Source organism: Sebastes fasciatus, chromosome 2 (genome assembly GCF_043250625.1).
Source record: "Sebastes fasciatus isolate fSebFas1 chromosome 2, fSebFas1.pri, whole genome shotgun sequence".
NCBI classification, from domain to species: domain Eukaryota; kingdom Metazoa; phylum Chordata; class Actinopteri; order Perciformes; family Sebastidae; genus Sebastes; species Sebastes fasciatus.
In genome coordinates this window covers 18,173,085-18,191,046 of record NC_133796.1, presented here as the reverse complement: position 1 = coordinate 18,191,046, position 17,962 = coordinate 18,173,085, and the positions used below count along the sequence as shown (strand labels likewise).

Below are 17,962 nucleotides of genomic sequence, written 5' to 3'. Positions count from 1 at the left end.
ATTTTTTTTCAAGTCAAGTCATTAAAACCCATACATGTAATTCTGTATGACTATATTAAATAAACATTTTCATAAAAAAAAATATATATATAATAATAATTTAGGGTTTCCAATCTACGTCGTTTAAAAGCGAAACCGGAAGTGTCTAGAGGTGAGCCCTCTCGCCTCGCTTGTACACGGTTTGTACAGCTGTTTCACGTTGCTAATATTCTGCGCAGGAAGATTGTTATCCACGATTGTACATGCAGCAGGGCACAGTGATGCAAACAAGCTCGCTGGACGAAAATAAAGGGATTCTTGTGTGAGCAGCTGCCTTTTGGATAGTAAAAAAAGAAGAAGGCCCCTGTTTCTCTCTTCTTCGCAACACTATGCGGAGGCTTAACGACACCGACACTGTGCGTTTATAAGGACTGTTTAATGGACGAAGGAGACGTTGAGAGGCTGAGGAGGTAGTCAGGACAACAGCTGAGGAGAGAGGAGCGATAGCAACCTAGCTCTCGTACAACAGCCTCGGTCATCATGGCTACGAATGGTAACGACGAACCGCCTGGGATGGGAGAGATCATCCAGTTAAACGTCGGTGGGACAAGGTAAGCTCCGTGAACAGGACAAGCCCGACAGATGATGCTGATGGTCATCATTGATGATATCTGCATGGCCAAGCAGCCATGGATGTAGCTGAAGTAGATAACAAGGTTGTGTACTTTATCATTAACTACTCTTCTTCTTATTCACTTTCTCACTCACTCTCTCCCTCTTTCTCTCTCTCTCACACACACCTTGGGGTTTCTTGATGACATTGATGAACACACTGTGCTGCACTGACCCACACAGTGTTTTGTAATAGATGTGCTATTGTGTCTTTATACTTTAGGTTCAGCACCTCCAGACAGACTCTGATGTGGATCCCAGACTCCTTCTTCTCAAGGTGGGTATTAAATGTTAATGTCAGCATTTGGACTCTCTTAAAAAAAAAAAAAAAATGATGCATGAAATAGAAATGGACTGCAATATTTGAAGAATCAATTGAAGTATTAAGTGCAGTATTAAAGGTCCCATATCATGCTCATTTTCAGGTTCTTACTTGTAGTTTGGATTTCTACTAGAACATGTTTACATACTTTAATGTTTAAAAAAAACTTTATTTTCCTCATGCTGTGTTTGAATATGCCTGTATTCACCCTCTGTCTGAAACGCTCCGTTTTAGTGCATTTCAACGGAATTGCGTTGCTAGGCAACAGTTTGGGTCCATGTTTACTTCCTGTCAGCTGATTTTATTTACATACATTGCAACAGGAAATAAACTGGGACACATTTATAATGTTTACGTTTAAAACTGTGTAGTGGTCTAAATATTGTATTTTTGTGACATCACAAATGGACAGAAATCCTAACGGCTTGTTTCAAACGCACAATTTCTGAATACGGGCTGTGTGTGTTTCTCCGTATATTGAGCGTTTTGATAGATTAACAGCATTTATAAAGCACTTAAACCTGTTTTATAATATAAAAGACATGAAAATCTCACTTTTTACAATATGGGACCTTTAATCTCAGCATTTGGACTCTCTTAAAAAAAAAAAGATGATGCATGAAATAGAAATGGACTTGGTTTGTGCAATATTTGAAGAATCAATTTAAGTATTAAGCGCAGTCTTAAAATATCAAGATATTCCTTTATTAGTCCCGCAGTGGGGATAGTGCAAAAAACAAGATGCATCAGCTAACACAGTAAAAAAAGAGCTAAACAAAGTGTAACAAAATATGAACTATTTAAATAGAAGGAAGTATAAAAATAGGAGCAGTATATACAGTATTGACAATAAACAGACTATTAACAAAATTGCACAAGTGGAAAATGATATTGCACAGTGAGAATGAATGAAATTCCACCTGAAAATATCAGGTTATTGTCAGTTTTTGGTGTGTATGTGTTCTACTGGGAGCAGTGCTGGTTGTGGAGTCTGACAGCTGCAGGAAGGAGGGACCTTCGATAGCGCTCCTTCACAAACTTTGGGTGGAGCAGCCTGTCACTGAAGGAGCTCTCCAGTGCTGAGATGGTGTCCTGCATGGGGTGGGAGTCATTCTCCATCATGGATGACAGCTTAGCCATCATCCTCCTCTCTCTATTAGAGTATACATTATGAGGAGCATTTGGCTGTGTATGGCAAAAAATGGAAGTGAATGTGTAAGTGCTTTAACACATACTGTACATATTTAATAACCTGACTAACATGGGGCTCAAATGGAGTACATTTAACATGTCTAGACACCCCCTACTAGTACTATTAGTACAGCATGTAGGATCTACCAGAAACAGGCAAAAAAAACAGGTGCTGTTGCAACTAGGAATGCATCGATACTGGATCGAATATTGGGCCGATATTGACTCAAATAGCTGGATCGGGTATCGGTGACAATGGAGCCGATATATTCATTTCAATTCTATATATACTATACACATTTTATACGTTTTTACCAATTTGTTGCGCCATTAAAAAGGTTTACATTTCAAATGTAATTCCTGTTAATTTTGAAGATTTTGAAGTTGCTGATGTACAATGTATTATCCTAATAATAATAACAATTCAGTGAATGTATATCTATGTATTTATTTGTTAGGAAAGCAATATTTAAGGAAAGCCTGATGTTGCCTTAAACATAAAAGAATGATCCCAGTCACTTCAACACAGTGAGGCATACAGCTTATTAATTAAACACTGGTATCACTATTGGTATCCAGACTGAAAAAGTCAGATCGGTGCATCCCTAGTTGCAACCCGGTGAAACAAAATTTGTATTACATAATTAATGTTGTAGTGTTCCATTATCTTGTCTCTGTCTTGCTTCATACTTCTACCATTCTGGTGATGGAAAATATCAGGGGATTACAGTCTGCTATGATTGGCTGCGTTACTTTTATAAATGTTATGACTTTTGTTTATTTTAGTGAGGCAAAAGTCTCGTGTTTTTTTTTTTGAAACTGTCATTCCAATACATGTACTATGTTTCGTTATACATGTGTGTTTTCACATGAATCTAGTGAGTTATTTAGGTGTGATGGGAACCCACTGTTACAGTTAGACAGCTGACTGGGGTTGGGCAAATACCACAGTTGGAACAAACTCAAACACTGGACTGAGCTCGCGGTTTGACAACAGCTGACCAAGTAGTGCTAAATGCCTGTCGGTCTGCCTGCCAGCGCACCTGTCTGTCTGCCTGCCTGTCAGTCTCTCTGCAGTGTGCAGTCAATATAAAGTCATTCTTCATACACACTTACAGCACATGCTGATGCAGCTGCACTAATCTCTATGTTCAGGGTCAACAGGTCAGAGTCACTGTGCAGAATGTTTACTTCAGGTAGTGGAAACACTGCATGTAAGTGGAAAGGGAGAAGTCCTTGGGTTAACTGGAGCACTGTGCGTGTGTTTGTGTGTTTTCCAGTTTGCTGAGTGGAAGGATATCCACTCTTCGGGATGAAACCGGAGCCGTGAGTATAGCCTTTGTTGCTTCTTATTGAAAACTAGGACAGCATCTGCAGGCCACATCTGAAAATCCGCTAAAAGCTTACAGCAGATAGGACATGACATGTTTTCTGTTGGGCTGCAGTTTACTGAAATATAATGCATGGTCCTAAGATTATATGTGTATGCTCAAGAAGAAATAAGATATGACTCTATACCATTTGAGACCATTTTAGACAAATGTTTCATCATTAAATTCCACCCACTTTCTTATGTCTCAAGTATTCTTCAATGCCTTTCAATATCAGAAAGTAGTGAAACAGCCCATTGTGCTTGCAAACAATTACTTTATAATAATGTAATAACTTTAATGATATATGTTCCTCCTCTTCCAGATATTTATTGACAGAGACCCCACAGCTTTCGCACCAATTTTGAATTTCCTCCGAACCAAAGAATTGGACCTGCGGTAAGGAGTCCTGACACCATTCAGACAATAGGAAGACATTAGGTTGAGTTGTAACCAGAGTCTTACTGAATACTGCTTTTTTGTTTTTCTCTGTAGGGGTGTCAACATCAGCGTCCTGCGACATGAAGCAGAGTTTTACGGGATAACTCCTTTAGGTGTGTAGCTTTACAGAGTTTTTGGAGGAATAATGCACCTGCCTGTTATCAAGTTTGTCCTGTAGCCAATACATTTTTGTCACAAGAGCAGTCACTACGTGTTTATAACATCACCAGGTACCGCATACCAGCTGAGTGCGTGGGCTTTCTGGGTACAGTTTGAACAGCTATAGTACAAGTGAACTGTCATTAAAGGGAAATGTTGTCCTGTAACAACTTGACCAACGTCAAAACCTCATTACTGTTAGTTCCATAATCTCTAATGTTTTACTTCCTGTTTCACTGTTTGTAACTTCCCTGCATTGTCTGTATTTCAATGGGAAGGTTGCCTTTGTGAAAGCTGATCACCTGCTTACAATCATAACATGCACAGCAATACACACAGCATGATACAATGCAAAGAGAAATTACATAGAATTTAAAGAACAGTGGATTGCTTCAACTCAAAGACAGGATCTAATCAGTCATGAACTATATAACTTAACAATAACTTTGTCAAAATGAATAGAGTAAATATAGAATTAAGAAATAGAGTATTCTAACATACTATGTACTTGCATCAGTAAATACAATCATCCACTACATTCTTCTAATTGTTATTTTTTGTTTCTGTTTTACTGTAATTAAATGAGTAGTCACTTCATCTTGAAAAATATCTATCATGTTACTCTGGTCACCCTGGGCTCATTGCAGTTTTGTGTGTGTGTGTTTGTACCTGTGTGTGCAGTACGGCGCCTGCTGCTGTGTGAGGAACTGGACCGCTCATCGTGTGGTAGCGTTCTCTTCCATGGTTACCTGCCGCCCCCAGGTACAAAAGCAGCTGAATATAGAGTAAACCAAATAACTGTGAACAGAATATTCAACATATGTTCCAAAAAAGGAAGTCAACAATCTGTTTTTAAGTCACAGAATACTATAAAAAATACAAATCTGCGCACATTTCTCCATATTTATAAATGTCGGTGTATGTTTCCTTGACAGCCATCCCTGCCCGTAAGCCAATTCCTGCCTCCGCAGTCTCTGGTCCCTCCTCTGACGAGCGGCCGGGTCCAAGCGGAGCCGAGGGCTTCACCCGGGTTGGTCCCCCTCCTCACCCGTCCCTCTCTGGCTCACCTGGAACAGACGACAACCACAAACTGGGTGAGTAACCTGGGCCAGCCTTATGAAGCGTGTCTGAATGTAAAAGATAAATAATGGTGATAATCTGTAGATTGTATATACGCTTACAGCTGTGCTAGAAATCCATCTCAGCATCTTAGCATAAAAAAGCAAGCAGCAATGACTCTTATTTTGACACTGTCTGCCTTCTGCCTGCCACTCACAGACTGTGTGCATACTGCATGTGCTCTAGCATTCATACTGTTTATGTCTGTTTCTACATGTGTGTCACATCTGTATGTGTGTGCCAATAAGAGAGTGTACTATACGTACAGTTTATGCTCCTCCACATGTGCGTGTGTTTCTGTGAGTGTGCATTAATGCTGGAGCTAATGTGACCTGACACATCCTTTTAGTGCGCAGCCTAGTTTCCCATCGGCCTACTCTCTTTTGAGGATGACATCAGAGAATATAGTTAGCTTCAGTAAACAAAGAGTGTAACTGTGCTCTGGACTGATGCAGAAGGATTAGGGATGGCTGTTTTATATCATGCAATAATTTGAAGTAAACGTCACTGATCCCTGCCTGGTTCTCGACCTTTGAATTGCCGCCCACGTTACCATTTTATTCAGCAGTTCCGATAATGAATAAGGAAGTGAAAACAAAATGGACATGTAGTTTGATTAACAAGCTATGAAACTAGTGTGTTTATTTGTATTTTGTGTGTGTGTGCAGGTCCTGTGGTTGACCCCAGGAAGGTGCTGATTATAGCGGGACACCACAACTGGATTGTAGCAGCGTACGCACACTTTGTCATCTGCTACAGGTAATTCTGCGACAGCACGGTTGGTTGAAACATTTCCCATCCACTCTATACTTCATGAGGGGGGAGACATTAAATTATTTATGATGGGAAGAAGGAGTCATTATCTGTTGTGTCTCACATTTCTCACTAAATGTCTGTGCCAGCTGTCATCATTGTCTCTATACATGTTCGGTCAAATTAGTGAACTATTTATCTTTATTAAAACAAGCAGACAAGTTGAGAACAAAATGCCATTTGGTTTATTTCGGTTGTTTTACAAGCTGCTTATGCTTATTGTTTAAGCATGTAATAAAGGTGGTAATGAAAGCTGACTTTTTTCAAAACAGATCTATTAGTTCATAACTGCCCTTGTCATTTAAAGCAGTGATTCTCATAGTGGGGTCACTCTGTCAGGAGGTCTGCGAAATAATTTGCTCTAAATTACAAAATTGTGCCGTATCATTAAAAAGTGCATATCTACAGATAGGGACCATTTGCGCCAATAAAACAAGCATATTGTGTCCATATACTCCCACCTACGTTAGCATGGGGCCAATAGAAACTATGATTGTGACACAACAGCAATACGTTCATTATCTCTTAAGTTGAATCACTTACTGAAAGTCAGCTTCAGACTGATACGTTTAAATTAATTAATTAATTTTATGAAAGCTTTTAAGATCAATTATTTGAAATGTAGACTATAAATGCGGTCAAGTTGAGTCCAAATGCAATTTGAATAAAATGATCCTCTGTTTAAAGGTATATAAGTGGTATTAATAAGTGGACTAATAAAGGATTATCTAATTATTGTTAATAATAATTATTACTAATCTTATTTTATCTTAACATGATTCAGTTCCAAAGGCATCTAAGAGTACAAATGGTAGTAAGCATTATATTTATATTTTGTTATAATGTCTTACACATTATCTGTGTTGTGATTATGAGGGGGTTCTTTGTATAAAAGTATAAAACACTGTATTATGGCTAATCCTTTGGGTAAGCATAAAAGCAGAGCTAAATGTTTGTCTGTGTGATCTGACTACAGGATAAAAGAATCTTCTGGATGGCAGCAGGTGTTTTCCTCCCCCTACCTTGACTGGACTCTTGAACGCGTCGCGCTTAACGCCAAGGTGGTGGGTGGCCCGCATGGAGACAAGGATAAGATGGTGGCCGCCGCCTCTGAAAGCAACATCATCCTCTGGAGCATCCAAGATGGAGGCAGTGGAAACGAGATAGGTAAACAAAGAGTTACTGCATGTTTGTGTCTTGTGTGTGGACCACCTTGCTGATTTGTGACCCCCTTTGACCTCCTGCCATCTCTGTGACTCAGTCTTCACGCTCCATCCACTTTCAACTCCTGTCCCTCCCTACCACACCAGGTGTGTTCAGTCTCGGTGTACCTGTGGACGATCTCTTCTTCATCGGGAACCAGCTGGTGGCTACAAGCCATACAGGGAAGGTCGGGGTGTGGAATGCCGTCACACAGCACTGGCAGGTAGGAGGGTGTGTGTGTGTGTGTGTGTGTGTGTGTGTGTGTGTGTGTGTGTGTGTGTGTGTGTGTGTGTGTGTGTATGGGTGAGATGTAGAGAGATAGTCAAGAGTGCTGAGTGATTCTCCTCCTCGTTTGTGTTTTACTAAGTGAGTGAATGGCCTTAATGAGTATTCAACCATTCATTGAATGTACAGTATGTGTGCTTTCTATTGAGCGACAGTGACTTCACAGAATCAAACTGCACTGATCGTGAGTTCACCTTGTTGTGTGTATATGTTCAAGGTTCAAGATGTGGTTCCTATTACCAGTTGTGACACAGCAGGATCCTTCCTCCTACTGGGCTGCAACAATGGATCCATCTACTACATAGGTACATGCATGCTTATACACACACACACACACACAAAATATGTGTGCACACACAGGGTTTCCTTCTATCTGCCACTCAGTTTATTGGATGTTTGACCCCCTTTACAGCTGACATTAAAATGCATCTCGTATCCAGATTGTATCTAGATATGATTTAACCTGAAACTGAAGCTCCGCAGCCCAAAAAATGGTACTCGAGACCATTAGTTCTTGTATGTGGATTAAAAACACAATTGCATTTACACTTGTGTTCGATGTGGTCACAATGCGTCCCTGACCACCTCACCATCACAATCCATCATCAGTGCATTTTAGGTGCATTTACACCTGTATTTTCATGTGGTCAAGCACTATCCCATTGAAATCCGGTCACCCAAAAGGCATTTAATGCCAGGTGTGAAGGGGGTCTTTGTGAAGTTAGTGATGTGACTTTGACTTCATAAAATGCTTCTATGAAGCACCATGGTGAGTTTTTTCACCAACTAATTTTGATCTAAAGGATTCTGAGTCAATGCAGGGATTGGTTACCGGATCTAGATTTCATAAACTGCCGTCAAACCTCAACACGTTAACATTTTGTCTTCCTCTTTTCAGACATGCAAAAGTTTCCACTGAGGATGAAGGACAATGATCTTCTAGTGACAGAGCTTTATCACGACCCTTCAAATGATGCCATCACTGCACTGTCTGTCTACCTCACACCTAAAACCAGTCAGTACACCAGTTATTATCTTCTAAAAACAAAGAAGAAAGTAAACTTAAAATATGTTATCCCTGCATATAGTTGTCAGTTTTTTTCATTTTCACATTGTTTCAGCTTTGGTGTAATATAAATCAGTTATTAAAATGTGTTGTGTCTTTCTGTCTTCCCATCTCCCTCTCTCTGCTCTCTTACTGTAGGTGTGAGCGGGAACTGGATAGAGATAGCCTACGGGACGAGCAGCGGTGCAGTGAGAGTGATCGTGCAACACCCGGAGACGGTGGGATCGGGCCCCCAGCTCTTTCAGACATTCACTGTGCACAGGAGCCCGGTGACAAAGATCATGCTGTCTGAGAAACATCTGGTATCAGGTGAGGAAGTCGTAACAGATAGGAGGGTTAGATGAGCAGTTTCTCTGTTGATAGAGGGAACTGGAGTGGGTAATGGAGGAATATACAAGACAACATCAATCATCTCTTGTTCATCGTGTTCTCTGTTACGCACCTGGGTGTATTACCTGTGATTGAAATCTTGTGTTGTTCTTCTGTCAGTGTGTGCGGACAACAACCACGTTCGGACGTGGACGGTGACCCGGTTCAGAGGGATGATCTCCACCCAGCCAGGCTCCACCCCTCTGGCGTCCTTCAAAATACTGTCCCTGGAGGAAACGGAGAGCCACGGGAGCTACGGCTCTGGGAATGATATTGGTGAGAGAGAGTTCAGAAGAAAAGATCAGAAGGAAATAGTAGAAGGCAAGATTGATTACTGGGAGGGAAAGATAGATGCATTTATAAGATGGAAGAGAGAGACGAGGTGCAGGTTTGGGATTGGCATTAGTAGTAATGGGTGGATCTTATCTCCGCATTCAAATTTAGTAGATAGCACGTACACTATGTGCAGATTTGAATATGTGTGCTACCAGCTGTGAGACACACTAAATACTGGGAACATGAATTAAACTGCTACCAGTTTTATAATTGTAAATTCATCAAAGAGCTGGTGAATTGCCATAAAGAGACACAAACGTGGACCCATCACTTACTTAACAAGACAAATCAACAGTATTTTGTGGTGGACTTGCTGAATCCAGATGTAAGATGGCAGGGTGGCGTAAAGGCAGAGAGTGATTGTGTCTTCTGCTCTCAGGTCCATTTGGAGAGAGAGACGATCAGCAGGTTTTCATACAGAAGGTGATCCCCATCACCAACAAACTGTTTGTGAGGCTCTCATCTACTGGAAAGAGGTAAAATGTTCTCCGTCTGTCTTTTCTCTTTCACCTTTGCTCCTCTGACTTTTAAAGTTTCTTTCTTTCCCATTGTTATTCAACTTATCTGTACGTTTTTAGTACTTCTTTCTGACCTTTGCTACTGTACATGTTAACGTATGCGTGTGTTTGTCAGGATCTGTGAGGTGCAGTCAGTGGATGTGACCACCATCTCTTGCTTCATGGTGCGGGAGTGTGAGGGTTCGAGCCGGATGGGGTCGCGACCTCGGCGCTATCTGTTCACCGGTCACGGCAACGGCAGCATCCAAATGTGGGACCTGACCACTGCGATGGACAACGCTAACAAAGGAGAGGAGAGGAAGACTGAGGGTGAGGAGATAGAGACAGATAGAAGGAGAAAGGGAGGCTGAGAGAGAGAGAGACAGACCTGTGGAAGGAGACATTGTGTGTGTTCAATTTGGAAAAAGACGAAGAACACTAAAACCAGACTACTATCTCTAGGATTAAATGTATTTATTACTTTCTTTCGATAAAATGCTGTGTTTTGTGTGTGTGTGTTTTGTGTCTGACAGAAGTGGGTGGGCCTTCAGAGGAGGAGCTGCTGCAGCTGTTGGACCAGTGCGACCTGAGCACCTCCCGCTGTGCTACACCAAATATTAGCCCCGCCCCCTCCGTGCTGCACCACACACGCCTCAGAGAGTCCTGCTCAAGGTTAGAGAGAAAGTTCACGTACGCACACACACACACATTACAGATAAACAGGTATATACATGGACAGGCTTATAAAATAAGGAACCAATCAATCACAGTTAATAACACCCCCTGCACTACGGTTGTCAGCCAATATGTACAGTATGAAGTGTTGTGAAATCTCTTACCTGTCTCCCTCTTTTCTCTTCTGTCAGTCTGCAGTTACAGGCCCAGGAGCCCATTCCTGAGAGCCAGGCTACTTACGGAGCAGTGCGGCCCTACAGAGAGAGCCCCCTGCTGGCCCGCGCTCGACGAACCGAGTCCTTCCACAGCTACAGGTGAAATAATCTCTCTAATAATCTATCTGTCTCACTGCGCAGATACATAGAGGGTCGCTGTTTCACCCATAAAAAAAACAACAACACACATTTCCTCACTGATCACTAGTGTCAATGCAGATCAATTTGGTTTTATTAGTGCAGGTTTTGAGATTTCAACACTTTTCAATAGGTTCAAGGTTCAAGTTTTATTTTATTATCATTGTACAACACATGGTTGTACAAGGAAATACAGTTGTCATCCCTTTATGCTACACAAGAAAAACAAAAGAACCCAGTATTGCATTTTTTTTAATTTACATCAGGAAGAATGTAAACCGCAGCACGTTTGCGCATCAAGCATCACTGATGCAAACATATAGTCCGCCTCCCCTCGTTCCCCAACCGGAGTCCTGCACTCTGTGATCTTGGATGCCACGATGGAGCCAGGTCTCAACAGTTTCCGATCTCCCATTGCTGAGTCCTATTTCAATCATTCCACTTTCCTGCGACCGGATATCAGCCAGGAGCAGGCTGGGTAGTGGAACAGCCCTAGGTCCAAGCTGGGCCAGCCTAGCTCTTTTCCCGGCACTCTTCCCAGGGCGGACGGGTGGTTGGATAGTCAGAAGATGTCGTGGGCAGTGATCGGCTCAAGGTCCGCTGCACTTCTCGGCGCTTCCTTCGCCGATGTTGATGAGTGTATCTCTGTCATAGGCGTTCTCCAGTAACAAAAGTAAAGACAACGAATTAAAACAAAAATGTAGCAAAGTTCATGGGAGCTACTGGCTGCTGCATCTGCATGCACCGCTGTCACTTAGTGGGGTAGACGGGGAAAAAAGAAATATATAGACAAATATATCAGACAAATATATCAGACAAATATCTCAAAACCATGAGAGGTAAGCGAGGATCATTTTTGTAATTTGGATGACTTGACCATTACAGTGGTGCTCCTTGTCCTGAAGAGCACTAACACTTTTTTCATCTTTCTGATCTCTACTCACACCTGATTAGTGGTCTCTAGTGTGTTTAGTCAATGAAGAGCTAATGAGGTGTGGACGGAGCAGGGAGAGATTGAAAACATGCATCGCTGTATCTTTCCAGAACCAAGAGTGAGGACCTAGTTTTGAAATGCAGCCTCCCTGCATGCCAGTCTGATAATAATCTGATTAAACTGATGGCATGTATGCTTGGAAAATGCTGAGTTGTCCTTGTCTGTGTTTTGTTTATTCATCTATCCACCTGTAACTGACTCCATCCCTCTGTCTTTCCACAGAGACTTCCAGAACTTCAGCCTGAGTCGAGGTTTACTGGACAGCACCGGTCAGACGTCCACACAGGGCCCAAGCCTCGACGTCCGCCGTTCGCTCTGTGACTTTGGGCCTGAGGACAGCGAGAGGAGAGCCACAGCTATGGAGTTCTGGGCCTGCCGAACAGCCGGTTCGAGCTCTAACACAATCATCGGAGGTATGACGACCGCTGGTGTCTCCGGGGCGAAGACAGAAGGCGGTCAAGAGTCGCCACGGCAACCTCCTGACAGCCCAATTCCCGGAGGCGACGTTAGGCGGAAGGTGCACCCACAAACAGAGGAGGGAGAGGGATCAGGATCAGGATCAGGATCAGGAGGAGAGGGGGCGAAGGTGGAGGGAGGTGTGAGGAAGAGGGGAGTACTTGACGGAGGCTTTCTGGGGAGAAAGAGGGCTCCGCCAGTCCCCCTCCTATCCTCCCTCCCGTCTGGGTCTGATGGTGGTGGCAGCGACTCATCTTCCAATGCCTCCCCCTCCCCGACCAAACTGTCTTCCTCCACCTCACCGCGACACAGGAAGCTGGCCCCTGAGCCGTCCAATCAGGACAGCAGCCTGTGACACCACCCTTTTCTTTTGATCCAAATCAGAGGAACATGTGGGAGATGAGTTCTGGGTATCGCAGCTGAGGAGGAACGTGGCTTTCTGAGGTGTCGTTCATGATGTAACTGGATGAAGGACCTCCACATCAGACACTACCATGCTTTAATGAGTCTGTATCTCAGGACGAGTCTCCTTTACTCGCTGAAAGACTTTTATTTAAACCATACACCTTTTCTTAATTTAAGTCACCGGAATCTATCTGACACGACGAAGCAGTTACATCCAAACAGCATGCCATCTCAACCAGGGCAGGAGTGCATTTCATTTTGGATCTGTTAAGGGATTTCAAGTTTTATCACACTTGTAAAAATCTGCTGGGTACAACTGGAGCTCCTCCTATCTCTGTTTGCACTTTCTGGCACAAATCTGATTGCAATTTTCCAGCTAAGTTAGTCCTGGAGAAGTGCGGAAATCAGTTTCTCTCCCAATGTTGTTGTCGTTGTGTCGATGTCGTTCACTCTACATCTTAACAAACATACAGTAACTACAGGAACATGCAATAGTCTGTCTGGCCAGGTGTTGTCAAGGGCGTATTGTTGCTGCCTGTTTGGTTGAAGCACAAGCAAGTGTTAGGCCACTGATGTGTAGATTGAATCATTCAATCATCAAGGTTCAGGCGAATGAAATGGAAAAGAACAAGCACAGTGCTAGTAATAGAATGAGGGTTTCAAACACCGTCTAAGGAGCGCTTTATCTTGAGAGACCCTTAAACAGATAATGGAAGCAAAATGGAATTAACAAAGGCACAGTTTGTACTTTTATCAGATATTTAAAGTGTTTTTATTGACTTATACTCTGGTGCAAATGACTTAGTTCAGAACCTGACACATATCATTCAAGCTTATGCAAAAAACACCTGATTTCGAAGAGAAAACTAACAACTAACAATTACTTTCACTATCAGAAACTTTTTAAATAACGCATCACAAAAATGATCAAATTACAATTATATAAAAAATAGGAAAACAAGATGAAAATCCGTACATTTGAGACTCTGAAACCAGCAGATGTTTGCTATTTTTGTCAATTACATTTTTGGTGATTGACCAAACAATTAAAGGGCCAGTGTGTAGGTACGGTGGCTGATGCAAAACGCAAATGGCCCTCTCTAGAGCCAGTGTTTGGTTTGTCTGTTAGGGGCTACTAATGAAACATAGCGGTGCAATATGGCAGCTGGCTCCATGAAGAGAGGACGTTCACAGTCTGTAGATATAAACAGATCATTCTAAGGTAAAAAAGGAACTAGGAAAACTCAATGATTCTTATTTTCAGGTGATTATACACTAAAGAAAACATACTTAATATTATATTCCATTTCTGCCAATAGAAATGTTACACACTGTTCCTTTAATTGACTAACTGTTTCAGCATTTCAAATTTGTCAAAAGGATAAGGCCCCTTTCTAAAACTAAGGATGATGTTGGGTGTCTGTGACAATATGTGCAATCTGTCCTTCAGTGAATTTTTACTTAAACGTACCTTAAAAATGTTTCCCTAGCCTGAACCTTGGCAGCTACTTGAACCCTAATGTGTATCCACTTTGCTGCAGCCAGACACACAATGGACACAAAAAGACAACAGTCAACAAGCAGTTAAGTCATTTCACGGCTCCATCACGCAGTAAAACCTTCCTGGGTTTGTTGTTTGACGGCTCAACGACTCAACTATGCAACAGTGGAGTTAAGATGCCGAAGAGCTAAACTAACACTCTGATTTCCACATGTAGGCTTCAGGATTGCTAAATAGTGATGATGTGTTAAACACTGTTGTTTGCCTGCAGCAACATTGAATCCTCATGTGAGCAGGTGCCTGTTTTTCACTACTGCTGGCCACCTGAAATTTTATTTTACAAGTTCCACACCAATTGCATTATTAACGTATACCAACAGTAGCATATCAGCCTCCCTGCTCCTCAACGCAGCTAAAAGAAAACCGGAAACTGTTGTGTGCAACATGTGACATGCAGTGTATTGACCTTTCACTGCAGACATTTTGACTCCTCATAGCAGGAAAAGCTCAGGTGAAACAATTTAAATTAGTGATGGTTCGTTTCCATGAAGTGTCCCAGTGAGACATGACATATCGTTTTTATCAATTACACCTTTGCTTTTCCTGCTGTGGCAGGCCAAAACGTCTGCCACGTCATCCAACGCAGCAATTTGAGGAATTTTCATAAAACATTTTGTAAGTGTGAATTTGAAAACAAATTAGTAGCACAGAGCTGGACGCTTACAGTTTGAGGAAAGCTTTTTTTGGGGGGGGAGAATGATCCATCAAAAAAATCACATTCAGACTAGCAGTGACGGCAAATCAAATATACAACAATTCATGTTTTGTGGTACATACGGTATAGGACCTTTTCCTTGATATCTAAACAGAGAGAAATAATTTGGTACACTTTTTTTTTCACTGTTTACACAGCTAGAAAAGGTAACGCTAAATTTTCACAGTGGTGCCTGTGCAAGATCACACTAATTATTATTTATATTTTATTTTTTTACAGTATCACAATATAACTACACTCAACTCAATAGAAGGACCTGGTACACTACATCACTTTACTCCTGCTGAAACAGATTTTAATGTGTCTTGTTGTTGTTTTGGATGACTGTTGCAGTGCCTTATTTAACTTGTTTGACGGTTATCAGCCTGTTTGTGTGTTTTCATCGAAACGGATTCTGACCAAAGGCTTGTGAAGACTGTGGAGCCACGTAACGGACCTGACTGAGGGGTCAATTGAATCGATGGGCATCACAGTACATATTAAATTATCATCATCTATTGTAAACTGTACATAATCCTGACATAGATGAAAACTGGAAAGTCCATATTGGTTATGATGATATAGTTGTGAAGGCTTAAAATGACAGCTGAAACGTGAAATGGCAGCAACCTTAATTAGTTATTTTGTGAGCTAAACCTGCTTCTTTTTACTGCTTTATCACCTCTGAGATTTCCACTAGCTGTTTGTTTGAGAAGAAACCAGGCCAGCTCTTGATCTACGGTACTTTTTTTGTAATAATTGTGGGGACAACTGTAAAAATTTGGAAAGAATGTCCTGAAAAGTTAATTATAATTTGCCAAATCCAGCAGCTATATAACCTCTTTGAAGTCGCATATCATTGCAACATTAACAGATGACCACGTGGTCACTGCCTGTACAAATATGTACATTTTTATACACTAATTAACTGTATGAAAAGTAGACATACATATTCAAAACAAAATCCTAATGTGGATGCATTGATGTGTGTTATGGCGTGTCGATACTTAACACTGTTGTTCATTACATATTGTTGATAATCATATAATGCCTATATTGATATTACCATGCTATTGGACCTAACTGCATTTGCACTTGCACTATTAAGACTAATATTAGAGTAAATTGCTTGTGTTTATTTTATATATAAATATATATATATAAGTTTAAAGTGTATTTCAGCACATACGTGTCTGTCTGTCCGTCAGTTCCTCTCTGGCTATGTTTACATTATATTACAGCCAGATTATAGTGAGCTAAAAGGAATACATATCTGTTTGTTTTAAACTGCCCTGTACATCATTGTCTTACATTGTGTATGTTAGAAATGCTGCTGAAATTATGTTGTAATATTATATTTTACAGTGCTGACCCATGATCAACAACATTGACCATGTCAGAGCCTCAATGTTCATGCAATTTAATGAACTGTGTTCACTAAAACCTCTCAAAACTGGACGTTTCCTTTATTTTCTCGGAAGATTAAGAGGTAAACTGACAGCGATGGAATAAAGTGGTACTGTCATTTTGTCCATTTTGACAAATTTAGTCTGAAGAACAGAACAGAGCACACATTCAGCAGAAGAAGAAGATCGTTCAAATCTGTAGGGCTGAAACTAATGATTATTTTCATTGTTGATTTATCTGTAGATATTTTCTCTATTAATCGATGAGTTATTTGGTCTTTAAAATGTCAGAAAATGGTGATCAATGTTGATCAATGTTTCCCAAAGCCCAAGATGACGTTGTCAAATATCTTTTTTCCCCCCCACAAATTAAAGATATTCAGTTTACTGTCATAGAGGAGTTAAGAAACAAGATAATATTCACATATAAGAGGCTGGAATCAGATAATTTGGACTTTTTTTTCTTAAAAAAATACTTTTACGTATATAGTTTAATCGATTATCAAAATAATAACCGATTAATTTAAAAGTTAACAACTCATCAATTAATCGATTAACTGCTGCAGCTCTAAATCTGTTATTATTACAAAGATGGACAGTATAGCATCAGTTTACCTTTTTCTTCTTCTACATGTTATGTTTTAACACATTGTATAGAACAGCATGACATTGTTCCAGCACCATTAACTTCACAAATGTCATTAACAACACATCAAGAGTAACTGAAGACATTTAATTTGGGATCTGAGATGCTTTAATTTATGGAAATCACAAGTGTGTGTGGGATGACAATAATACATTTATAGTAGTTAAAGCAGTTTAAACTTAATTTGCATGTTCACCTTTAAAACTAGACGCAGTATAGAGCAGGCTGAAACTAAAATTCTGCCCGTCACAGCTGAGTTTTTAGCACATGGTTTGTGTGGATAACCTGCCAAAGTGCACAATTTTTGTTTTGTTTGAGCGTCACAGAAGTGTGTGTGTGTTTGTGTGTGTGTGTGTGTCTCCCCAGCGCTTTCATTTCACTAACCTTCCCGTTCAGACAGTCTCCTCTCTGAGACGCCGTCTGTCGTCATCGTGATTTATGAGTTTAATAAAACCCTGTGTGTGTGTGTAGCTCAGGGCCATACTGTCCCTTACAATCACTCCACACAAGCTCTCTTTTCACAACCTCACCCTCCCTCCGTGGGTGACAATAGCTGTGAATGTGGCTGTGAATGTTTTAGAAGTGCCCTTGTCAGACTGGTGTCCTTGAGCGAGGGCACACTTGTTACTGCCAGTTTGTTAATTTCAAACTCGCCTTGATGTTCCCTTAAGGGACGCGGGAGCAAAACTAAATTACTGCTGCATAGTTTTGATGGAGATACCGGCCCTCTGTGTGTTTGTGTTGACTGTGTGTGGTAACTAAGGTCTCTGCACAGCTGATGGCACGTCTGTGTTTCACTAACTCAGCAGAAATGAACAGCATTTCATCTTCAGATAGATCACCACGACCAGTCTGAGGAACAGTCGTCTGTTAAGCTAAATATCTCAGAGTGTGTTCCTCACTCCTGTACACACACACACGCAAATCATTAAACTGCATGAGTAAACTAT

At 41.1% G+C, this 17,962-nt stretch overlaps 1 protein-coding gene across 2 annotated transcripts; it reads left to right on the top strand.

The window, feature by feature from the left end:
- The first annotated feature begins 209 nt into the window (after window positions 1-209).
- Window positions 210-16,416, top strand: kctd3 (potassium channel tetramerization domain containing 3). Of its 2 annotated transcripts, none has more exons than XM_074612324.1 (19): window positions 210-590; window positions 875-928; window positions 3,445-3,490; window positions 3,860-3,933; window positions 4,030-4,088; window positions 4,816-4,896; window positions 5,070-5,228; window positions 5,922-6,012; window positions 7,043-7,233; window positions 7,377-7,492; window positions 7,772-7,859; window positions 8,453-8,569; window positions 8,759-8,929; window positions 9,110-9,265; window positions 9,705-9,801; window positions 9,959-10,152; window positions 10,356-10,494; window positions 10,689-10,811; window positions 12,067-16,416. In XM_074612324.1, the coding sequence occupies exons 1-19, from the start codon at window positions 520-522 to the stop codon at window positions 12,653-12,655; spliced, it is 2,616 nt and encodes an 871-aa protein (XP_074468425.1). In that variant the 5' UTR covers window positions 210-519; the 3' UTR covers window positions 12,656-16,416. The 2 variants fall into 2 exon arrangements, with proteins under 2 accessions (XP_074468425.1, XP_074468435.1); XM_074612334.1 differs by having other exon boundaries at window positions 558-695.
- Window positions 16,417-17,962: the final 1,546 nt, after the last annotated feature.

Excerpts from the sequence above, each read along its gene's own strand:
- kctd3 (XM_074612324.1), top strand. The coding sequence starts at position 520 with ATGGCTACGAATGGTAACGACGAACCGCCTGGGATGGGAGAGATCATC. Across the intron at positions 8,570-8,758 it reads CTACCTCACACCTAAAACCA|GTGTGAGCGGGAACTGGATA; the intron begins GTCAGTACACCA and ends CTCTTACTGTAG. Across the intron at positions 8,930-9,109 it reads TGAGAAACATCTGGTATCAG|TGTGTGCGGACAACAACCAC; the intron begins GTGAGGAAGTCG and ends TTCTTCTGTCAG.